This window comes from Eubalaena glacialis, chromosome 2, assembly GCF_028564815.1.
Source record: "Eubalaena glacialis isolate mEubGla1 chromosome 2, mEubGla1.1.hap2.+ XY, whole genome shotgun sequence".
Classification (NCBI taxonomy): domain Eukaryota; kingdom Metazoa; phylum Chordata; class Mammalia; order Artiodactyla; family Balaenidae; genus Eubalaena; species Eubalaena glacialis.
Window position 1 is genome coordinate 25341635 of NC_083717.1, and position 23299 is coordinate 25364933.

Genomic DNA, 23299 nt, shown 5'->3' on the forward strand with positions numbered 1-23299 from the left:
CCCACTTTCCACATAAACAAAGGAAAGGAGAAATGAGTTGAGGACATTATGTGAAGAGTTAACGGGGGAAAAAATCTACTTTAATGAGCTGAAGTAGAACATGGTGGTGTTAAGTCTGGTTGTTGTCAGTGATCATAGATAAAGTCTGCATAATCTTAGAATTAACTCCAAAGATGGTTTACTGCTTCTTGGCCAAGCTCAGATGAATAGTACAAAGAATATACGATTAGCGCTTAGAGTCCAAATGACAGAAAACTTACTTTTGTGTTTACTAAAACCCTGGTTGAGTGAAAGAATAGTCATGTTCTGTCAAATTTAAATATTTATGAGAAGTTCATGGTGAGGGGGAAAGTGTGACAGTCTTTCCGGATTCCTTTGTGGGTTTAAATCATTCCATTAAAATAATCTATTCTGTCTGGAATCTCTCCATGATCACTTCAACTGTTCCCACCCTCCCTGATCCCTGCCTCTGTATTTTAAGAGTCTCATGGACTTTTTTTTTTTTTTAAATTATTTATTTATTTTGGCTGTGTTGGGTCTTCGTTTCTGCACGAGGGCTTTCTCTAGCTGCGGCCAGCGGGGGCCACTCTTCATCGCGGTGCGCGGGCCTCTCACCACCGTGGCCTCTCTTGCTGCGGAGCACAGGCTCCAGACGCGCAGGCTCAGCAGCTGTGGCCCACCGGCCCAGCCACTCCGCGGCATGTGGGATCCTCCCAGACCAGGGCTCGAACCCGTGTCCCCTGCACCAGCAGGCAGATTCTCAACCACTGCGCCACCAGGGAAGACCTCTCATGGACTTTCTTTAAAAAAAAAAAAGGGCAGGAGGAAGTTTACATCCCATGATTTTTCCAGCTTCACTGCCTTCCTACACACATTCTGGTTTTCACAGAGACTTCGTAGGGAAGTCTGATTGCCACCAATGCAGAGTCCCAGTAACAATAGGAGCCATTATAGTTCATTTACAGAGAAAGTATTTATGGAGCACCTACTATATACTGGGTCAGAATACGTGCCTTTCCTCTAGAGCTTCTTTCCTAGCAGAGGAAGATAGGCAAGAAACAAAAATATCATGTAGTAAGTCATGTGAAGTGAAGACATTAAAGCAGGGTAGTGGGGAGAGAGAAGGATTGGGGCCGGAGAGACAGATGGAGAGAGACAAAAGTCCTGAAAAAATAGTCCTTTAAGGGGGTGACATTCACAGGTGCAAGAGGAACCTGATTTTGCAGTTGAGAACCTCCAGCTAGATGTTTCCAGCTCAGAACCCTGGGGTTCCAAATCCTGGTGTGTGGGCTTTTCTCTCCCTTATAAGACTTCTGCGCTGTGGTTCACTGACTTCAGCCTTCCAGACCCTGCGAGCACATCAAAGCGGGGGAGACTGTCTGATGATCTCGATTTCCCTTCTGCCCAGATTTCTCTCCTGTTTAGTTAAAAGTGAGAATGGCACTTGTTCCCAATCTAAAACCTTTCAGAGGTCACCAAAATCTTTGAAGTGTGCAATGTCTGAGTTTTTCAAAGCTGCTTTCGACTTAATGGGTCCCCGGGATCCAGTTCCCTTTACAGCCACAGCTCTCACTGACATTTGCCTCTTGAGAGCCTTTTTAAAATTTCTTCTTCTTTTGGCCTTGCCTTTGAACTTAGTCTAATCAGCCGTGTGGATCCAGAGAACGTGTCGAAAAAGACTTTGTTTTTCCAAAAGGTTAGGCTGTGGAGTTTGGAGGTTTGGGGGTGTCGATTTTGTTTTAGTTTTGTTCTGACAAGAAATCACTCTGAACATGATCATTCAAATATTACTTCTCTAGAGTTTAAGCACATTTCAGTCTCGGGGGTGTGAGGCTGCATTTTACGTAAAGCAGTAGGACAGGGACAAACAGGACACAGTGCTGTCGGTCTGGGAGCCTTTGAAAATGGCAAAACCCACTTTAAATAGATAGGATCTTGAGTTCTGGTTCTCTTTTTAAGTGATTGCAAACATTACTGAATGAAGGTGTAAAAAATGCCTTGCCATGGGAATTTCTGTCCTTTTTCGGGGTGTGGAGAATGGTTATGGTTGGGAGGAATTAAAGGAATTATGAGGGGTGGCTTCAAGCCTGTGGAAGTAAAACGTTACTCTGATCACTAATATTGCCGTTGCTTTTTCTTAAAGTCCGATCCTGAGTTAAACTTCTTTTAAACAAGACATAAAAATCTTCCCCTTCCTATTCCACGCTCAGCACTGTCAGAGTTTATACCTCTCATAGCCAGGTTTACCTAAAATTTGAAGTCTCTGCTTCTTCAAATCCTTGTATGCCTCCCAAAGAATAATTTAGCAAATGCTAAATGCCTGTTCTGCTTTTAGCATCATGTGCTGGAGAGAATCAGGATTCAGAACTGCTTTGTTTCCCTGTTTTAAGTGAATTTTTCCTTTTGCTTTATCAACATCTCTGAATTGCTAAATCTGCCACTTTGTGTGCTTATGATCACAAGAAACAAACACTGAAATACAGCTGCAGTTTTCTGCTCCTGAAACGATTAAAGAACAAATACTATGGAAAATCCAATATGGATGAAAGATATGACAACACTGCTTAATCCCACGAGTAAGCCCAGTCGCCTGGTGGTTCTGGGGAAGTTCCCTTAAACTATATCATCCTGACCTTGGCTCCTGTTACTAACCATTTCCAGGACCCCCACCTGCCTGCAGGTCTACAGCCGGCTTCACTGGCTCTGGGGATGATGACCACCACCTCTCTGGAATACTTGTTAATTTTTGCTTAGGGTGCATGGTTTATGTAAAATATATCCTCATTTGCAAATTAGGGAAGGAAATAATGGCTCATGATGTTTTAAAGGTTTTGCCTCTTAGTGTATTTATGTCAAATGAAAAAGTTTTAAATATCTTTCTAAAGGAGCACTCATTGTAAGCCTGAAATTATGCCACTGTATCTTTCGGATCAATCTCTAATTCCTTTACGTGTTATTTTTGTTCTCCCAACAGACTGATATATCCCGGAGAGCAGAGGACATAGGTGCCACTGTTGAGTTGAATTATTTCCCAGGGCTGGTTAAGGGAGTAATGAGAACATATCTTTCTGTTCCTAGAGAATGGGCAGATGTACATCCAGAAAAAGCCAACCATGTACCCTCCCTGGGACAGCACTTTTGACGCCCATATCAACAAGGGAAGAGTAATGCAGATCATCGTAAAGGGCAAAAATGTGGACCTAATATCCGAAACAACTGTGGAGCTCTACTCCCTGGCCGAGAGATGTAGGAAAAACAATGGGAAGACAGAAATATGGGTAAATAGCCAAGCTGTGAGCTTTATTTTAAGTGTATATTCCATTAAGTGATAAGAACCATAGTAGTTGAAGACTAGTTCAAGATTTCAGTGTCATCCTGAAGGTATGATACACTGGCCTTAAGTAAACTGACTCCCTACCACTGACTCATTGGTGGCTTGATAATGATGATGATTATTCATTGCAGTCTTAGAACGTACTGGTATACTCAAATCTCTTTGATTCTTATGTAAGGGGAAGAAGGTCTCTTAGGCTATGAAGAACTGTTATTGATTTATTTATAACTGTTAAAGTAAACTTGGAAATATCACAAATCTTCCATAACTTGGGAACCTACCTGTGGCCTATTTATCAAGATATCACATAGATAGCAAGATATCTAGGTACCTATGTGATATCTTGATAAAATATTTTAGATAAGATGATGGGTGGATAAGTGAGAAGAGAGAGCAAAGATCCATTTAATGTTTGATATCTCAATCCCTATAATTTTTTTTTTTAGCCATAACGTGTTCACTTAGCTTACTTTACTCTAAAAAGTACATTATACACAATCCATGTTAGCACACCAAGTTTTTGAAAACTTAGATTATAACTATTTTGGTAGCAAATGTCTAGAAAGTTAAAGGGAGAAGTAAAATATGAAAGCATAAAAAATTCGAATGAAAATTTCTGGGGTACAAAAATTGAAGAAAATATACTAGTAAAAACTGCTTTTACATGATCTGAAACCCAGAAAGTGTTTTCACATGTGTCATTTATGCAAAGGAGATTCTTACCTTTCTGCTTTGTACAGATTCTTAAGAACTCCAGCCAAAAGATCTTCAAGTCACAGGTTTCAAAATGGGAATGATACAAGCCTAAAACCTAGATTTTTGTGTCAATTATGTATTTTTGACCTGAAAAAAAAAGGTACTTTTTAGGAAAGTACATGTATCTTTGCTTGTATCACTAAAGTAATCTTTAAAGATAAAGATGTATCAAGATTTTTTCTTAAAGTTCCCCATGCTTAGATGTGTTTAGATACCTTAATTCTGTGTATCTGTTGAGCACTTCCACATTCAGCCTGGGGAGAGGATCTCGGAAACAGAATTCCTCTTGGGCAGCTGGTTATACAAGTAGGAAGAGTTTAAATAAGTGGATAATGTCACAGGTATGTGACTTAGTGTTAAAGGTTTATACAAACCCGGTAGGTGAGGGGGTGAGGCCATAGGTACAACTGAATCATGGGAGCATTTGGCTAGGCTCAGAGAAAGAAGAGAGAAACTGGAGAAAGTTTTTCCCCCATTCCCATTTATTTTCCACTTTCTGCCCCATTTTTTTTAAAAAAGGGAAGAGTCACCAAATCTCTCATTTTTTAAGTAGCAGGCTATTTGATTTCCTTTTCAATTAATGAGAGGATAACTATTTTAAAAATTCTTTTGTTAAGCATCACTGACAAACAAGTTGCTTTTCTGTTTGTATCTCTTAAAGTTGCATTTGATTTCTTGCCTCGACTTCCTCTGATTTTATCCTTCTCAGACTTTTTACACTTTTTGCATATTGGGATTTTTGAGACATGAGCCCTTGGATCCTCATTTAACTACTAGCAACCTTCTTACATTTTCCACCTTTGCTGTTTTCAGGGTTATTTGTTAGTTCACTTTTATTTATAATGTTTAAAGGTCAACAGGTTGCTTTGGACTTACAGTTTCCCTTGCTTCTATTGCAATCTGCTTTCTTAAAATTAGCTTCTCTATTTAAAAAAAAACAAAAATGATTTTCTCAGAGTTGCCTCTCACTTCCATAAACACCATCCGGTTTCCAAACATTAAGATTTTCCTTCTGCTTTCCCAAGATTTTCCCTGTTGGTGCGGTTATCTCCTGTTCACTCTCAAAAACATGATGGACTGTGAAATTCTGTGAATGTTGTTCTTCCAGCACCAAGAGGAGGAATGTTAATTTCCTCCATCACCACTAATTCCTGAATATCGGTACCGAATATTGGTAATATTGGTTGCAGTCACCTGGTTCCAATTTTTCCCACTTCCTTTGGGACTGACCCCCTGTTCCCTTGCTCTTCTAGCTTTATTTTTGCCTCCTTATTTATTATTCCATAAACCAGAAAATAATGGTGTGTATACTTGTTGTCAAAAGCACTTCTCTTTTCATTAATCTATTTAAGCTTGCATGAGAATGTGTAGATAACCAAGCAGTACAAGCTTGTCACATCATAAAATTCTAATAGTAGTGGTGCTGTAACATTGGCATCACTATTATGTCAGTTCTCCGAGATCTTTAAAGGTCTGGTGACAGGCACAAGGTCCCCATGACCTTGAATTATTTAGCCGTGATTCATACTCAATCCTGAGTTCGACCAGACCCTTCTTACTATTTTTCAGTTATTCTAGTTACCCATGGATGTAATGATCAGCAATGCCCTGCAGTTCACCTTCGTATTCTTTTTAGCATATTTACAGTACAGTGTTACAGTTTAGTATATAATCAGTAGTGGTCAGGTCGTGTCAGATTTGCCATTTTCCCCCTTATGTCACATCACATGATTTCCTGCATCATCCCTTCTACATAATGATACTGAAATATATATATGTATATATATTTTTAAATTTATTCATTTGTTTATATTTTATTTTTGGCTGTGTTGGGTCTTCGTTGCTGTGCGCGGGCTTTCTGTAGTTGCAGTGTGCAGGGGCTACTCTTCGGTGCAGTGGGCAGGCTGCTCAGTGCGTTGGCTTCTCTTGTTGCGGAGCACAGGCTCTAGGCACGCGGGCTTCAGTAGTTGCAGCACACGGGCTCAGTAGTTGTGGGTCACGGGCTACAGAACGCAGGCTCAGTAGTTGTGGCACACGGGCTTAGTTGCTCCATGGCATGTGAGATCTTCCCGGACCAGGGATCGAACTCGTGTCTGCTGCCTTGGCAGGTGGATTCTTAACCGCAGTGCCACCAGGGAAGTCCTGAAATAATGTTTTTTAAATCCCTTCCTCGACCAATCTAATTAAAATTTCCCTTAGCAGACTATCCAGCACTTTCCAAAGGAAACAGGCTCTCTGTGTGAAAGAAAAAGGCCACTCCCATTTAATACCCAATTAACCTAGAGGCAAGTGTATTCAGGCATCCTCAAAGCAGGATTTCTCTTTCTTTCCAAAGGGAACCTACTTGTTCTCCAAGTGAGCTAGTCCCCAGCCTCCATGATTCTTTTGTCACCATCAAGATATGAATCTACCCTATTACAACTCTTCAGATAAGCAGTAGCACAGGGCAAGGAAGTCAGATAGAATCTGTTTTAGAATTTGGTTTCTTCCTTAAGGAAGTTTTGATCTCCAAGTCAAATTAGGTAGCTGCTGAGGTGTTTTAATAAAAGAAAGCCTATGTTCACGGATGCTGTGCTAGTCTGATGATAATAGGGGTAAGTTAAGTGAAAGGGAACAGGGGTGGGCCCTGCGGTGGGGATCTCCTGCCATCACCAAACTCGCCAGTTGTGATGTCATTCAACTCAGCACTTGTCTCACATTCTGACCCTTGTTTCTTTCCTTCCTTCCACCAGTTAGAGCTGAAACCTCAAGGCCGAATGCTAATGAACGCAAGATACTTTCTGGAAATGAGTGGCAAGTGGCATTTCTTATTCCTGTTGGGGGGTGTGGCGGGCATGTCTCCTCTCCTGTGCAACTTATTTCACTTGGCTTTTCTGAGAGCAAAGAAGATGGAAGCATGAGGAATTTTCTTAAAATTCCCAGTGGTGCTCAAGCATGAGTTGAGTATACACTCTATGGGGCCAGATCCACACAGAAATAGAAAACATTTATAGCATTCGTTTTTAAATGGTATGAATTCATATGCCTAGTGCTTTTCTAGTCTGTCTGTATTTTCATTTGGGAATTTAGTGTAAACACCAAAGGCTCTGCTACTGTGTTGCTCTGTGTGTACACACTGTGTATAAATGATGTGATATAACAAGTTGTCACACCATCAGTAGGATACAAAATAAATAAGAAACCGATATTTTCTATAACACTATAGTAGCAAAATACTAATGCTTCAAGTTAGTCACCTCAAATCCTTTTAGGAACAAGGAGGGAAAAATTGCATCACTAAAGAGTTTCACTTCCATCTCACACACAGATGCCGTTCACAGAAGTCACATTTACAGGCAGTGTGCTTGGTGCCTGTGACAGCCCGTCAGTTCTTCCTGTTGCGTTTATATCCTGTTGTCAAAGTGCTGTGTCAATGAATCAAATGCTACTACTCCTAAAATCTTTTTTTATTAAAGTATAGTTGATTTGCGATGTTGTGTTAGTTTCAGGTGTATATTACGGTTATTCAGATATATATATCTATTTTATATACATACACACATACACACACACAGAGACACACACAGAGACACACACACAGACACACACACACACACACAGACACACACACACACACACACACACACACACACACACACGATTGGCCAAAAAGTTCGTTCGGGTTTTTCCGTAAGGTGTTGCAGAAAAACCCAAATGAACTTTTTGGCCAACCCAATATATACTTTCTTTTTCAGATCTTTTTCCCTTATAGGTTATTACAAAATATTGGGTATAGTTCCCTCTGTTGTACAGTAGGTCCTTGTGGATTATCTATTTTATATATAATAGTGTGTATATGTTAAGCACAAATTCCTATTTTTATCCCTCCACCCCCTTCCCCTTTGGTAATCATAAGTTTGTTTTCTATGTCTGTGGGTCTATTTCTGTTTTGTAAATAAGTTCATTTGTGTCTTTCTTTTTCTTTAGATTCCACATATAAGTGATATCATATGATATTTGTCTTTTCTCTGTCTGGCTTCTCTTAATATGATCATCTCTAGGTCTGGCCATGTTGCTGCAAATGGCATGATTTCATTCATATCCCTATTTCATTGAGTACGTAGGAGGTACTCAATGTTTGTTGAACTGTTCAGTTGGACTCACTCTGAATTTAGAAATTCCTTTTATTTTCTTTTGGTTCCCACACAATGGCTATTCCAAACATGCCCATACTCCTTGGTTGCTGATGGTGTCTTGATCTTCTCTTACTCTTGGAGGTTGGCTTTACCTCCAGTGTAATTGGGAGAGACTATGTCTTCTGTCCGTCTCTGCACTTTAGGATTCAGCTGCTTCGTCCTGCATCTCTTACTGCTCTTCTGCCTCGGAGAAAGCCCCTCCCTTTCTTGGTCTCCTGGTTCTCACCCCTAGCAGCTCTGTAATATCAGTCACACTTCCTCTCTGGCACCTTCAACTTTTCTGTCTTTCTGTGGTTTCTACCTCATTGCCAAGACATACATAATTAAGCTATCTTCTCCAACCTGAAAAGAAAATTTTTTTAAACGTTTTAACCTCCATGAGTTTTTCTTTCCTTTCCTTCCCTGACACATTTCTTGAGAAAGTAGTTTAATGTATCAGTCCCTGTTTCTTCACTACTCTGTCAATTCTTAAACCCTAAGAGTCTGGCTTATATTTCAAACAATCTGCTAAATGGCTTTCTCCAAGAGAACAAATCCTCGAAACAAATGCATGTGTCTTAACCTTCAATTCCCTTGACATCTCTGTTTCAGTCAATGCTGAGAAACCCATTCTTTCTTGGATTGCTTGATGTAATATTATTCAAGTTTTCCTCATAATTTTTCAGCTGCCTCTTCATGGCCTCTTTTGTAATTCCTTTTCCTACCTCCTAAAAAGTATGGGTGTGTACTTATCTCCAAGTCTATTCTTTGTGTGAGTGCCATGTCTTCCTGACTGGGCTGTTAGCCATTCAGACTTAGGGGTAATGTCTCATAGTTCTTTAGAACATTCAGCATAACAATTTGCTCATAGCTGGCCAGGAAATATTTGTGATTTAACTGACTACAAACAGATGACAGATTAAATAAATAGATTGGGCGCCATTACCATAAAAGAAATAACCAAACATACAAAAACCAATGCACTTATTCAAGCCAGTAAACAAAAAGAAGACCAAATTACTTCAGAAATAAACGGTAAATACAAGGAGAATTTTTAAAATTCTGAGCTTTTATACATTTACTTTCTTGTAATGATTGAAATGGTCAGAGGATAAAGGAAATCACAGGAAGGAGCAAGGGAATGAATTCCTTCTTAATACTCTCTGGCATTTTTTAAATGTACAGCATTATATTCTAATACAGAGACTATTTTATATTTATAAATATATAGTTATATGTAGTCTGTACTATTATATAATAGTTTATGTATTAGACTATATATAATTTTTACATAATTATATATATATATAAATTTTTACAGTAATACAGATAGGGTTCCCAGAATAATTCATTTCCATCCCTGAATTTAAAAGTAATTTTATGCTTTATTTCATTTCATTACATCTGGACCAAAATAAAAATGAGTCAAATCTTACTGACAAATGGCCTACTATGCCAGTCCCAAGTTGTAAATTGATATCTGCACTTAAACCAGAACTTGAGGAAGAAGGCAATTGCCTTAGTGACCCTAAATTTAATCCCTTATTCACCAAGCCTAGTTTATTTCTGACCCAGTTCCTAATAAAAAGACTTAAATTGCCTAATGAAGTATTAGGCAAAATATTCAGCCCTATCTAAGGAGCTCTTTATCAGGAAGGTTTTTATCTGCAAGTTTGGAGTTTCCATAAAACAGACCAGTGGAGCCCTGTGGAGAAGACTTTCATCCTAAAATGAGTCCTGAGACTAGGCTGGATCCTGGGGGAGAGGTCTCCACCTCCATGCCCCACCTTTGTCCACCCAGTGTGTTTCTAGCCTGGCCACTCTAAGGGGTGGGGAAATTAAGGTACTTTGGCAGGAACATTTGCCTTAAGTGTGTTGTCCAGTCTCTGCCATGGCTTAGCCAGGATGGAAATAATTTAGTTTAAATATTGTGAACTCTTTTCATTTGTGAAACATGAGCCCCTTATTCTCGCTAAACCTCCATTTTTTGTATTTGGAAAAAATAAATAGAATAAGTCATCCAGGAATCTTCAAGCTACTTAAAATCGTGGTTGTAGGAACTATAATCATTAAATTCATTACCCTTGTTTTAGTGATGATGATTATTTTTGTTATTTCTTTCTTGTTTACCATGTCACACTCTATCACATGCTAGAGTTTCCATCATGCTGTTAAACCACGATTGCCTTGCTGTTGTGTGTTTTCTTTGGGCCTGGGCTTCAGCCAGGGCTGATAGTCTCACTGGTATTCTCAGAATTCTACCAGCCTTTTGGGAAGATATCATTTGGGCATTGGGCACTGTGGACAGTTACTACCCAGAGTACCTTCACCAATATCCAGAGCCCAGGGCGAACTGAAGAAATGTGAATGTGATGATTTGATGTAGGTGACTAGGTAACATCCAGGATTACATTTTTTTTCTAATTGCAGTGATCTGTTCATCTCTGGCCCTTTCCACTTTGACCTGTGTAATCTATGGCTGGTGCCTCTGATTACTGTGGGCCTCAGGAACCAAAGCATAAACAACTTCCCAAAGTTCTTTTGTCTTCAGAAGTCTGGCCAGCTCCCTCCTACTTTTTCTTGTCCATAAACAACCAGATATAAAGCATCCTGGAACCTAAAAAAAAATGTCGTTTCCAACTTACTGTCAGTAACCACATTATTCTCTAGAATTACAGGCAAGTTATTTGCTGCTTCCTGCCTTTTCTGGCTGAATCATCATTGACAGTGAATACGAGAGGCTGCTAAATACCTTGAATGTTCCGACTTTTGGTTTTAAAAATTGAAAGAAGATATAGCTCAGCGTCATGAAAGAGGAGTGAAGGGTCAAGCCAGTAATCCAGCCTCATTGTTTCAATCCTATAACAATACACCCTCTGATAATCCTGTTATGGAATTAAGGAAAGACACTTCGTATTGTACCAACCTTAAGAAGTACTTAGTAGAGGGCAGACAGCAGAAGCAAGAAGAACTACAATTCTGCAGCCTGTGGAACGAAAACCACATTCACAGAAAGATAGACAAAATGAAAAGACAGAGGACTATGTACCAGATGAAGGAACAAGATAAAACCCCAGAAAAACAACTAAATGAAGTGGAGGTAGCCAACCTTCCAGAAAAGGAATTCAGAATAATGATAGTGAAGATAATCCAGGACCTCAGAAAAAGAATGGAGGCAAAGATCAAGAAGATGCAAGAGATGTTTAACAAAGACCTAGAAGAATTAAGGAACAAACACCTAGAAGAATTAAAGAACAAACAAACAGATGAACAATACAATAACTGAAATGAAAAATAAACTAGCAGGAATCAATAGCAGAATAACTGAGGCATAAGAACAGATAAGTGACCTGGAAGACAGAATGGTAGAATTCACTGCCACGGAACAGAATAAAGAAAAAATGAAAAGAAATGAAGACAGCCTGAGAGACCTCTGGGACAACATTAAACGAAACAGCATTTGCATTATAGGGGTCCCAGACAGAGAAGACAGAAAGGACCCGAGAAAATATTTGAAGAGATTATAGTCGAAAATTTCCCTAACATGGGAAAGGAAATCGCCACCCAAGTGCAGGAAGCACAGAGAGTCCCAGGCCAGATAAACCCAAGGAGAAACACGCTGAGACACATAGTAATCAAAGTGGCAAAAATTAAAGACAAAAATTATTGAAAGCAACAAGGGAAAAATGACAAATAACATACAAGGGAACTCCCATAAGGTTAATAGCTGATTTCTCAGCAGAAACTCTACAAGCCAGAAGGGAGTGGCAAGATATATTTAAAGTGATGAAAGGGAAGAACCTACAACCAAGATTACTCTACCCAGCAAGGATCTCGTTCAGATTTGATGGAGAACTCAAAAGCTTTACAGACGAGCAAAAGCTAAGAGAATTCAGTACCACCAAACCAGCTCTACAACAAATGCTAAAGGAACTTCTCTAAGTGGGAAACACAAGAGAAGAAAAGGACCTACAAAAACAAACCCATAACAATTAAGAAAATGGTCATAGGAACATACATATCAATAATTACCTTAAACATGAATGGATTAAATGCTCCAACCAAAAGACACAGGCTCACTGAATGGATACAAAAACAAGACCCATATATATGCTGTCTACAAGAGACCCACTTCAGACCTAGGGACACACACAGACTGAAAGTGAGGGGATGGAAAAAGGTATTCCATGCAAATGGAAATCAAAAGAAAGCTGGAGTAGCAATACCCATATCAGATAAAATAGACTTTAAAATAAAGAATGTTACAAGAGGCAAGGAAGCACACTACATAATGATCAAGGGATCAATCCAAGAAGAAGATATAACCATTATAAATATGTATGCACCCAACATAGGAGCACCTCAATACATAAGGCAACTGCTAACTGCTGTAAAAGAGGAAATCGACAGTAACACAATAATAGTGGAGGACTTTAATACCTCACTTACACCAATGGACAGATCATCCAAACAGAAAATTAATAACGAAACAGAAACTTTAAATGACACAATAGACCAGGTAGATTTAATTGATATTTATAGGCCATTCCATCCAAAAGCAGCAGATTACACTTTCTTCTCAAGTGCACACGGAACATTCTCCAGGTTAGATCATATCTTGGGTCACAAATCAAGCCTCAGTAAATTTAAGAAAATTGAAGTCATATCAACCATCTTTTCTGACCACAGCACTATGAGATTAGAAATGAATTACAGGGAAAAAAACATAAAAAACACAAACACTTGGAGGCAAAACAATACATTACTAAATAACCAAGAGATCACTGAAGAAATCAAAGAGGAAATCAAAAGATACCTAGAGACAAATGACAATGAAAACACGATGATCCAAAACCTATGGGATGCAGCAAAAGCAGTTCTAAGAGGGAAGTTTATAGCTATATAAGCCTACCTCAAGAAACAAGAAAAATCTCAAATAAACAATCTAACCTTACACCTAAAGGAACTAGAGAAAGAAGAACAAAACCCAAAGTTAGCAGAAGGAAAGAAATCATAAAGATCAGAGCAGAAATAAATGAAATAGAAACAAAGAAAACAATAGAAAAGATCAATAAAACTGAAAGCTGATTCTCTGAGAAGATAAACAAAATTGATAAACCTTTAGCCAGACTCATCAAGAAAAAGAGGGAGAGGACTCAAATCAATAAAACTAGAAATGAAAAAGGAGAAGTTACAACAGACACCACAGAAATACAAAGCATCATAAAAGACTACTACAAGCAACTCTATGCCAATATAATGGACGACCTGGAAAAAATGGACAAATTCTTAGAAAGGTATAACCGTCCAAGACTGAACCAGGAAGAAATAGAAAATATGAACAGACTAATCACAAGTAATGAAATTGAAACTGTGATTAAAAATCTTCCAACAAACAATAGCCCAGGACCAGATGGCTTCACAGGTGAATTCTGTCAACCATTTAGAGAAGAGCTAACACCTATCCTTCTCAAACTCTTCCAAAAAATTGCAGAGGAAGGAACACTCCTAAACTCATTCTACAAGGCCACCATCACCCTGATACCAAAACCAGACAGAGATACTACAGAAAAAGAAAATTACAGACCCATATCACTGATGAATATAGATGCAAAAATCCTCAACAAAATACTAGCAGACAGAATCCAGCAACACATTAGAAGGATCATACACCATGATCAAGTGGGATTTATCCCAGGGAGGCAAGGATTCTTCAACATACGCAAATTCATCAGTGATACACCATATTAACAAACTGAAGAATAAAAACCATATGATCATCTCAATAGATGCAGAAAAAGCTTTTGACAAAATTCAACACCGATTTATGATTAAAACTCTCCAGAAAGTGGGCATAGAGGGAACCTACCTCAACATAATAAAGGCTGTATATGACAAACCCACAGCCAACATCATTCTCGATGGCGAAGAACAAAGTATTTCCTCTAATATCAGGAGCAAGACAAGGATGTCCACTCTCGCCACTGTTATTCAATATATTTTTGGAAGTCCTAGGCACAGCAATCAGAGAAGAAAAAGAAATAAAAGGATTACAAATTGAAGAAAATTTGTAAAGAAAAGAAGAAGTAAAACTGTCACTGTTTGCAGATGACATGATACTATACATAGAGAATGCTAAAGATGCCACCAGAAAACTACTAGAGCTAATCAATGAATTTGGTAAAGTTGCAGGATACAAAATTAATGCACAGAAATCTCTTGCATTCCTATACACTAACAACAAAAGATCAGAAAGAGAAATTAAGGAAACAATCCCATTCACCTTTGCAACAAAAAGAATAAAATACCTAGGAATAAACCTACCTAAGGAGGTAAAAGACCTGTACTCAGAAAAGTATAAGACACTGATGAAAGAAATCAAAGATGACACAGACAGTTGGAGAGATATACCATGTTCTTGGATTGGAAGAATCAATATTGTGAAAATGACTATACTACCCAAAGCAATCTACAGATTCAATGCAATCCCTGTCAAATTACCAGTGGCATTTTTTACAGAACTAGAAAAAATATCTTAAAATTTGTATGGAGACACAAAAGACCCCGAATAGCCAAAGCAGTCCTGAGGGAAGAAAACGGAGCTGGAGGAATCAGACTCCCTGACTTCAGACTATACTACAAAGCTACAGTAATCAAGACAATATGGTGCTGGCACAAAAACAGAAATAGATCAATGGAACAGGATAGAAAGCCCAGAGATAAACCCACGCACCTACTGTCAACTAATCTATGACAAAGGAGGCAAGGATATACAATGGAGAAAAGACAGTCTCCTCAATAAGTGGTGCTGGGAAAACTGGATAGCTACATGTAAATGAAATTAGAACACTCCCTGACACCATAAACAAAAATAAACTCAAAATGGATTAAAGACCTAAATGTAAGACCAGACACTATAAAACTGTTAGAGGAAAACATACGAAGAACGCTCTTTGACATAGATCACAGTAAGATCTTTTTTGATCCACCTCCTAGAATAATGGAAATAAAAAACAAAAATAAACAAATGGGACCTAATGAAACTTAAAAGCTTTTGCATAGCAAAGGAAACTATAAACAAAACGAAAAGAGAACCCTCAGAATGGGAGAAAATATTTGCAAACAAATCAAAGGACACAGGATTAATCTCCAAAATATATAAACAATTCATGCAGCTCAATATTAAAAAAACAAACAACCCAATCCAAAAATGGGCAGAAGACCTAAATAGGCATCTCTCCAAAGAAGACATACAGATGGCCAAGAGGCACATGAAGAGCTGCTCAACATCACTAATTATTCGGAATGCAAGTCAAAACTATAATGAGGTATCACCTCACACCACTTAGAATGGCCATCATCAGAAAATCTACAAACAACAGTGCTCACTTCGGCAGCACATATACTAAAATTGGAACGATACAGAGATTAGCATGGCCCCTGCGCAAGGATGATGAATAAAGATGCAGACCTACTAGAGAATGGACTTGAGGACACAGGGAGGGGGAACGGTAAGCTGGGACAAAGTGATAGAGTGGCATGGACGTATATACACTACCAAATGTAAAATAGCTAGTGGGAAGCAGCTGCATAGCACAGGGAGATCAGCTTGGTGCTTTGTGACCACCTAGAGGGGTGGGATAGGGAGGATGGAGGGAGGGAGACACAAGAGGGAAGAGATATGGGGATATATGTATATGTATAGCTGATTCACTTTGTTATAAAGCAGAAACTAACACCATTGTAGAGCAATTATACTCCAATAAAGTTGTTAAAAAAAAAAAAATCAGCAAAAAAATTTTTAAAAAAATCTACAAACAGCAAATGCTGGAGAGGGTGTGGAGAAAAGGGAACCCTCTTGCACTGTGGTGGGACTGTAAATTGATACAGCCACTATGGAGGTTCCTTAAAAAACTAAAAATAGAATTACCATATGACCCAGCAATCCCACTACTGGGCATATATCCAGAGAAAACCATAATTCAAAAAAACACATGTACCCCAGTGTTCATTGCAGCACTATTTACAATAGCCAGGTCATGGAAACAACCTAAATGCCCATTGACAGACGAATGGGTAAAGAAGATGTGGCACATACATACAGTGGAATATTACTCAGCTGTAAAAAGGAACAAAATTGGGTCATTTCTAGAGATGTGGATGGACCTAGAGACTGTCTTACAGAGTCAAGTAAGTCAGAAAGAGAAAAACAGATATCGTATATTAACGTATATGTGTGGAATCTAGAAAAATGGTACAGATTAACCTATCTGCAAAGCCGAAATAGAGACACAGATGTAGAGAACAAACGTATGGACACCAAGTGGGGAAAGTGAGGGGTGGGGTGGGATGAATTGGGAGATTGAGATTGACGTGTATACACTAATACGTATAAAATAGATAACTAATAAGAACGTGCTGTATAAAAAATAAATAAAATAAAATTCAGAAATTCAAAAAAAAAAAGAAGTACTTGGGGTTTGCTGGTCTCGATGCTTGTCTCATTCCTCGTCAGTCTCTGTCCCTTCCCCATCTCCCCCACCCCCGCCGCCCCCAGCTCTGACAGCCATATGGCAGAATGTCACTCTGTCCCCTGTCCTCTTCCTGCAGACACAAAGGACATGAGTGAATTCGAGAACGAAGGCTTCTTTGCTCTGCATCAGCGCCGAGGAGCCATCAAACAGGCCAAAGTCCACCACGTCAAGTGCCATGAGTTCACGGCTACCTTTTTCCCACAACCCACGTTTTGCTCCGTCTGCCATGAGTTTGTCTGGTATGGTAACTCAGCAGTTCACTCCAAGCTTCAGGTTATGCATTCTGTCGCATCTTCTTGACCCACCAGGTCTGGCATGCCCTACCTTGGGGAAGTGTGCCGGAATAGGTACCACCTGAGAGTTTCCAGTGGCCTCACCTGGATTGAGAAGGCTCAAAGGGTGTGACTCTATAGAACATTTTCATAATATAACTCCTGTAGAGCAAGGAAACCAGCCTCCTTAGGAAAGGTTCCAAGGACTTCAGTTTCCAATTAAATGGGAGGCTTACGGGGGTGAGTGGGAAGGGAAAGAAGAAGGAGAGATCTTTATCGTAAGCACAGTTTTACAGTCAAAACTGCCACCAGCTCAACAGCCCAACTGTGCTGCTACTAATGTCTGCGAAAGGCAACACTTGCCCATTGGAGCTAATGGGTTTCAATGTTCACAAGGCTCTTGGGTGTCTTAAGAGCCCTCGAACAGAGAGATTGGTAAACACACAGCAAAGGCTATGGTGGAGTGGAGACTTGAAACGACTCCTATCTCTGGCCTCAGCCTCCTCGCCTCTTCTGGGGTGTTCTTTCCTTAACCCCCGTTTAACCAGGGTATCCAGAGGTCAAGTAGACTTTTGGTGGATTTCCATCAACTGTCTTCATCTAATGACTTGAACCTCCTTCCTTTCTAATAGTGAATGTTACTCAGGCATTGGTCTTAAGCTTGAGAATTCATTAGTTGCAAATATTCTCAGATACTCAGAAAGAGGAAATAAAATGTTATAAAATAAAATGTTATAAATGTAGATATCTTTGCTTATCTGTACTGAGCTTAGTGAGACATTGAATTTTTAAGCGTAGACGTGGAAATTTGCTACCACGAGCCCATGATCCTTTTTTTAAAATATTTATTTATTTATTTAAAAAATTTTTTCTTTTTTTGGCTGCATCGGGTCTTAGTTGTGGCACGCGGGGTCTTCCGTTGTGGCACACGGGCTTCTCTAGTTGCAGCAGTGTGCGGGCTTCTCTCTAGCTGTGGCATGCGGGTTTTCTCTTCTCTAGTTGTGGCGCGCGGGCTTAGTTGCCCCGCGGCATGTGGGATCTTAGTTCCCCAACCAGGGATCAAACTCGCGTCCCCTGTATGGGAAGGCGGATTCTTTACCACTGGACCACCAGGGAAGTCCCCCCTTTATCCATTTTTGGTCAGGCATTTTTATCTCTACATGTTTCTTTGGAAAATATGCAAATGGGAGGGAAATCAACAACTCCTCATTTATCTAATTATCAGACTTTTCACAAAGCAGGTTAAAATAAAAGCACATGTTAACACTCTTGGCTAATAATAGAACAGTGCTGCAGATCAGAAAATGCTCTGTGATAGCAGAAAGCTATGAGATCTTGTTCATCTTTTAAATGTTTTTGCTACTACTGTTGACTCAAAGGTCCATATAAATATTCAAACATGTGCTTTATTGCAGGGGTCTGAACAAACAGGGCTACCAGTGTCGACGTAAGTCAGAAGGATTTCTGTTGTATTATCGTCATTCTTTTCGTTTAGTTGCCCCTTAACTTCTGAAAATCTCAAGCTGTGGTCATTTCTTTTCAGAATGTAATGCAGCAATTCACAAGAAGTGTATCGATAAAGTTATAGCGAAGTGCACAGGATCAGCTATCAACAGCCGAGAAACCATGGTACGGATTGAGATTCCTCTCTGTCTGAAATACGATGATTTTATCCTGACATTAAATTTTACAGCCCACTAATTCTTGTTCCTAATGCCTGAATTTGAATGCTTAAATGTTTCCTTGCACACCCTAAAACCCTTTCCTCTCCAGTGGTGATGGTTACTGAGATCCAAAACTAGGGGATGAATAAGAGAGCACAAGAAGAATTTTAATGATTCTACCTTTTCCAGAAAAACATCACAGAAAGGTGGCCAGAAAGCATAGTTCTGATCAATTATGTGAGAACGACGCCTGTGGCATCTACAGCTAGAAGTGACAGTTAAAGAGTAGAGGCAATGGTTATAAAATGCAGATGTGAGCATTTACAAGGGAGGGTAACGGATGGGTAATTCTTATATTGAGAGGCAAATATTTCTTTCAGAATGAACTTTGAGATGTGTCATCTGGGGGCAAGTTAGACTTTACTCTGTGGGAGAGGGAGGCAGATGAAGCTGCAGAGAGAGAGGGGCAACCAGAGCAGTCAGTCTTGGCAAGAAGGGGAGAGGTCCAAAGCCACATGGACATGAAACTCTGACGGACAGGAAAGAGTTGGAGAGATGGTTGTAGATGAAGGTAGGTTTGTAGATTTGGGGAAGGACAGATGAGGGAGCTTCCCTTAGACGGCTTAGGTCCTCAATGAAGTCTGAGGACTAGGGGAAGAAAGAAGGCAACAGGTGTCTTTGAGGAGGAAGAAGGAGCTGCAAAATAATTATCTCAGAGATGGCAAGGCAAGGGGATTCGAGAAAAGCAGCAGGATTGCCAAGCACAGTTGCAAGTCCATTTGAGTTTGAGGGCAGCCATCTCCCGGGTGTGTGATTTTCTCCAGCAAAGGGGCAGGCAAAGAGACAGCAGATCGGTTGGGTTTTTCCAGAGTAGAATTTCTTTTAAAATTCAGAGCCAGAAGGGGATAATCTCCTGTTATGAGTGACTCTGCTAAGCCTCAAAGAGGTTGGAGTAGTTTGTCCAAGGTCAACCATTTCCACCTGGCAGAGCTGGGACTAGAATTCGGATCTCGGCCTCCCAGACTAAGGCTTTTGTTCGTTGAAATCACAATACCTCTTTTCATCCCGCCCTCCTGCTCCCTTTACCTGATGCCTTCAGCTTTCCTGGAAAAATCACAAATTGTAAGCATGATTGTTAACTTCAATGGCTAACGTCCAGTAGGACTAGAATGAGAGCCACAGGTAAAATTTTAAACTTTCAAGTAGCCACATTAAAGACAGGAAAAAGCAACAGGTGGAATTCATCTTAACGATATACTTTATGTAACCCAGTCTGCTCCAATATTATCATTTCAAGATAGAATCAATATACAAAATTGAGATATTTTACATTATGTTTTTTTCATACAAAGTTGTCATAATCCAGTACATATTTTACACTTACAGCACATCTTTCCACCACCTTGTAAGTGTTCCCTTGGCCCATGTGGGTGAGTGACTGTCATGTTGGAAAGTACAGATCTGTAGTCTTTCCCAGACACATCTTGAACCATTTGGACTTGGGTTCAGGATTTGTAGAAGTCTCCTAGCCTGGACCTTGACATCACTTGTTCATATTTATGTGGAAAAGTTTCTACAAAATAGGAGTTCTGAAAGGCATTTTTTCTTGGTTGAAAATATCTCGAGTAAGTGCTGGGCAGCTTTTAAGCCATTCTAAATAGCCATTCTAAAGACTAAATGCTGACCAAAAGCCATGAGAACATGTATTCCTTTAACAAATAAGGCCACTTTACTGTACATGTTCTCAAAGAAATTGTTTAATTAAAAAATTCTGTAGAGATTTTAAGTCTCAAGTAAATAAAACTTTTTATACTGCACAAGAATATTGGTATTCTTGCCAGGAATCAAAGTGCCTGATTTTTTGTTGTTGTTAATGTAATAAGTTTGATTAAAGGGGAGAATTTAAACTCTAGAACACTTTTTTAAAAAAATCTTCACTATATCTACTATCAGCATCCCTCTGTCATCTCCCTTCTCTCCATCCCTTAAACCATCACAGTTATTTTGAGAGAGCGAAGAGTAATGGTGAAAGAGGGGATGGGCTCAGATTCGGATTGTCAGGCTCATAGATATCCCAGCTCAGTTGATGGCTGTGTGTCCTAGACAAGTGTCTGGCCCTATCTGTGCTGAATCTCCCCACCTATCAAAGCAGGATACTAACAGAGGCTGCTTCAAAAGAGGTATTTTGAGGGTTGTATGAGATATCACACATGTAAAAGATAACACATGTGACGTGTCTATCACAGCACCTGGCAGAAATGTTATCTACCTCTTGTCTTTTCAGTTCATGTATTAGAAGTGTGAAAAGGCTTCCCACCTTGGGCTCCCGCACTAATACACCGATGTCTCTAGAGGAGGCATTATATAACATCTTTCAAAGGTTAAAGCACTAGTGCTAGGTTGAAAGAGAAAAGGAAATATTTATATTAAAATAGGAAGGGAAGTACGTTTACTTAGCTCCCATTTAAATAAATAACCCTGGTCTCCTCCCTGAAATCTTAGCCCGTCTGTGGGAAGGCCGTAGACTTCAGCCATCTCCAGCTTACTTGATATGTGTATCTTGCCCCCTTGCCCTTGACCTAGAAGAGCTAACGGCTCCTTGTCTTCTTTGGACACGACTATAAGGCTTGACAAGTAAAAATTATGGGTTCTAATAAACATCACTGCAGTGTTTTTATTATTCTGTTCACTGTGCTAAAGTATCTGCTAAGACGTGAAAAGTGGGGAAGCGGGGACACACCGACCATCACGCATTCTTTTTCCCTTTCAGTTCCACAAGGAGAGGTTCAAAATCGACATGCCGCACAGATTTAAGGTCTACAATTACAAGAGCCCCACCTTCTGTGAGCACTGTGGGACCCTGCTCTGGGGCCTGGCGAGGCAAGGCCTCAAGTGTGACGGTGAGTCTAACGAGCGTGGCCCCCCTGGAACCCCCAGCGGCTGGATTTGCAGCTTTGATGGAGAGAACCAGGGAGCGGGGGGAGGACAGAGGTGACTGCCTTCTCCGTCCAGCCCGGAAGAGCCCCGTGATCCTGAATGAGAAGTTCCCCGATAACAAGCCACTGCTGTTCTTTTCCTTCCACCTGTCCCCACCCCATGCCTTGTTTCCCAGAGAAGTGCCCAGTCATGCAGGTCAAATGTCACAGCCCCTGGCCCGATGCCTTCTGTGGTACCTGCCTGATTCTCCTCTGACGGGCTCCCTCCCCTGGACCTGCCCCTTCCTGACCTCCGCAGCCCCAGCCCTGCCGCTCTCCTTAGCACCAGCAAGTACTATTCTGTCTGTGGCTCCATCAGGGAGCGAGCCTGGCATGTCCGTTTCGCTGCTGGATAGTCCTGCGCAGAAAACTGCCTGCCTTAAGCTGGAGAGCCTGTCCCCAAAGCGTGCTCTGAACTCCACGTGCACAAGAAGAGGCCCAGCTCTGATTCTGATGGCCTGAGAGCGGAGCCCAAGCCTGCCGCCCTCCACCATGGAGGTATTCAGCCGGACCCTGAGAAAAAGCACAAGAGCTTTCTCTCTCTGAAAGTCCAGGCTGCGAAGGCAATAACCTTCAGAAACTGAGATGCTGTTATGCCAGGATTAGGGGGTAGGGAGGAAAAATTCCAGCAAGAACTAACAAAGTACTTCTGCCGTTGGAGTGCAGCTGAGGGGAGGACAGAGCCCAGATAACATTCAAAACAGAGGTGCCTCGCTCAGCAGGGACCTTTGTATTTTATTTTATTTAAAAAAAATTTTTTAATGAAGTATAGTTGATTTACAATGCTGTGTTAATTATTGCTGTACAGCAAAGTGATTCAGTTATACACATATATATACATTGTATATGTGTGTATATATATATTATATACATATATATACATTCTTTTTTACTATATATTCTTTTCCATTATGGTTTATCATAGGATATTGATTAAACACAGAAGCCACTTTATTTTTTCTGGGCAGCCCCATTTTAACTTATGCCACTGGCTAATGCGTGTTCTATCTTTTAAGTGATAAAGGGTGCTGACCTAAGGAGGAAGATCACCCTTAGCTGCCTCCTTGTCCTCATCCCAGTTGCATCCACGTGTCTGGTGGAGCCCAGAGTGACATCTTAATGGAGGCGGGAGGGGTTAGGTCTCCAAATCATTACCGAAGGCAAACCCACAGGTAGTCAAAATTCACCTGAACAATCCCTCCATCACCCAAAGTACCACCACGCACTTTCCTCTCTACACCTGTTTAGTAAGAGTCCATGGGTGGGTGGGCCGGGCGTTGTATAGAGTGTCTTTAAGAGTCGTAGGCAACAGGTAATATTGGAGTGTTCTGCTGGGACAAACGGACAGGAATAATCAAAATCCCCGTCTGGTGGCGCCCCTGTTCCTGTGATGCTCTCACTCGTCGGGTTTTCTTTCCCTGGAGCCCAGGCGCCCCACCTGCAGAGGCCGAGCTGGTCCCAACAGCACGATTGTGCCTCTGAGCTCAGAACTTCCAGGAGGATTCCTTGGCATTGTTCCACGGCTCCCACGCCCTGCTGGGTTCTGTCCTTTTCGAACATTCCTTCTTCATCCCATTCTCTTTCCTCCTTCCCTGTCCTCCTGTGCTTCC

At 40.4% G+C, this 23299-nt stretch overlaps 1 protein-coding gene, 1 long non-coding RNA gene and 1 other non-coding gene across 5 annotated transcripts in view; 2 read left to right on the plus strand and 1 right to left on the minus strand.

The window, feature by feature from the left end:
- The window catches only part of LOC133084863 (uncharacterized), a 165599-nt gene that overhangs the window by 81755 nt on the left and 60545 nt on the right, over positions 1-23299 (minus strand). The gene's annotated exons all lie outside the window — the stretch shown is intronic.
- Positions 1-23299, plus strand: part of PRKCQ (protein kinase C theta) — a 145943-nt gene that overhangs the window by 47048 nt on the left and 75596 nt on the right. The window contains exons 3-8 of one of the 3 annotated variants that reach the window (XM_061181650.1): positions 3079-3278; positions 6823-6883; positions 16855-17017; positions 18466-18497; positions 18594-18679; positions 21485-21614. In XM_061181650.1, coding sequence (XP_061037633.1) covers positions 3079-3278; positions 6823-6883; positions 16855-17017; positions 18466-18497; positions 18594-18679; positions 21485-21614 — 672 coding nt within the window. Of the gene's footprint in view, positions 1-3078; positions 3279-6822; positions 6884-16854; positions 17018-18465; positions 18498-18593; positions 18680-21484; positions 21615-23299 lie in introns of those variants that run through there. The other 2 variants (XM_061181651.1, XM_061181652.1) reach the window with 2 other exon arrangements.
- On the plus strand, positions 15626-15730 carry LOC133086104 (U6 spliceosomal RNA). Its single transcript, XR_009699881.1, has one exon. It is a non-coding gene; the product is annotated as a U6 spliceosomal RNA (small nuclear RNA).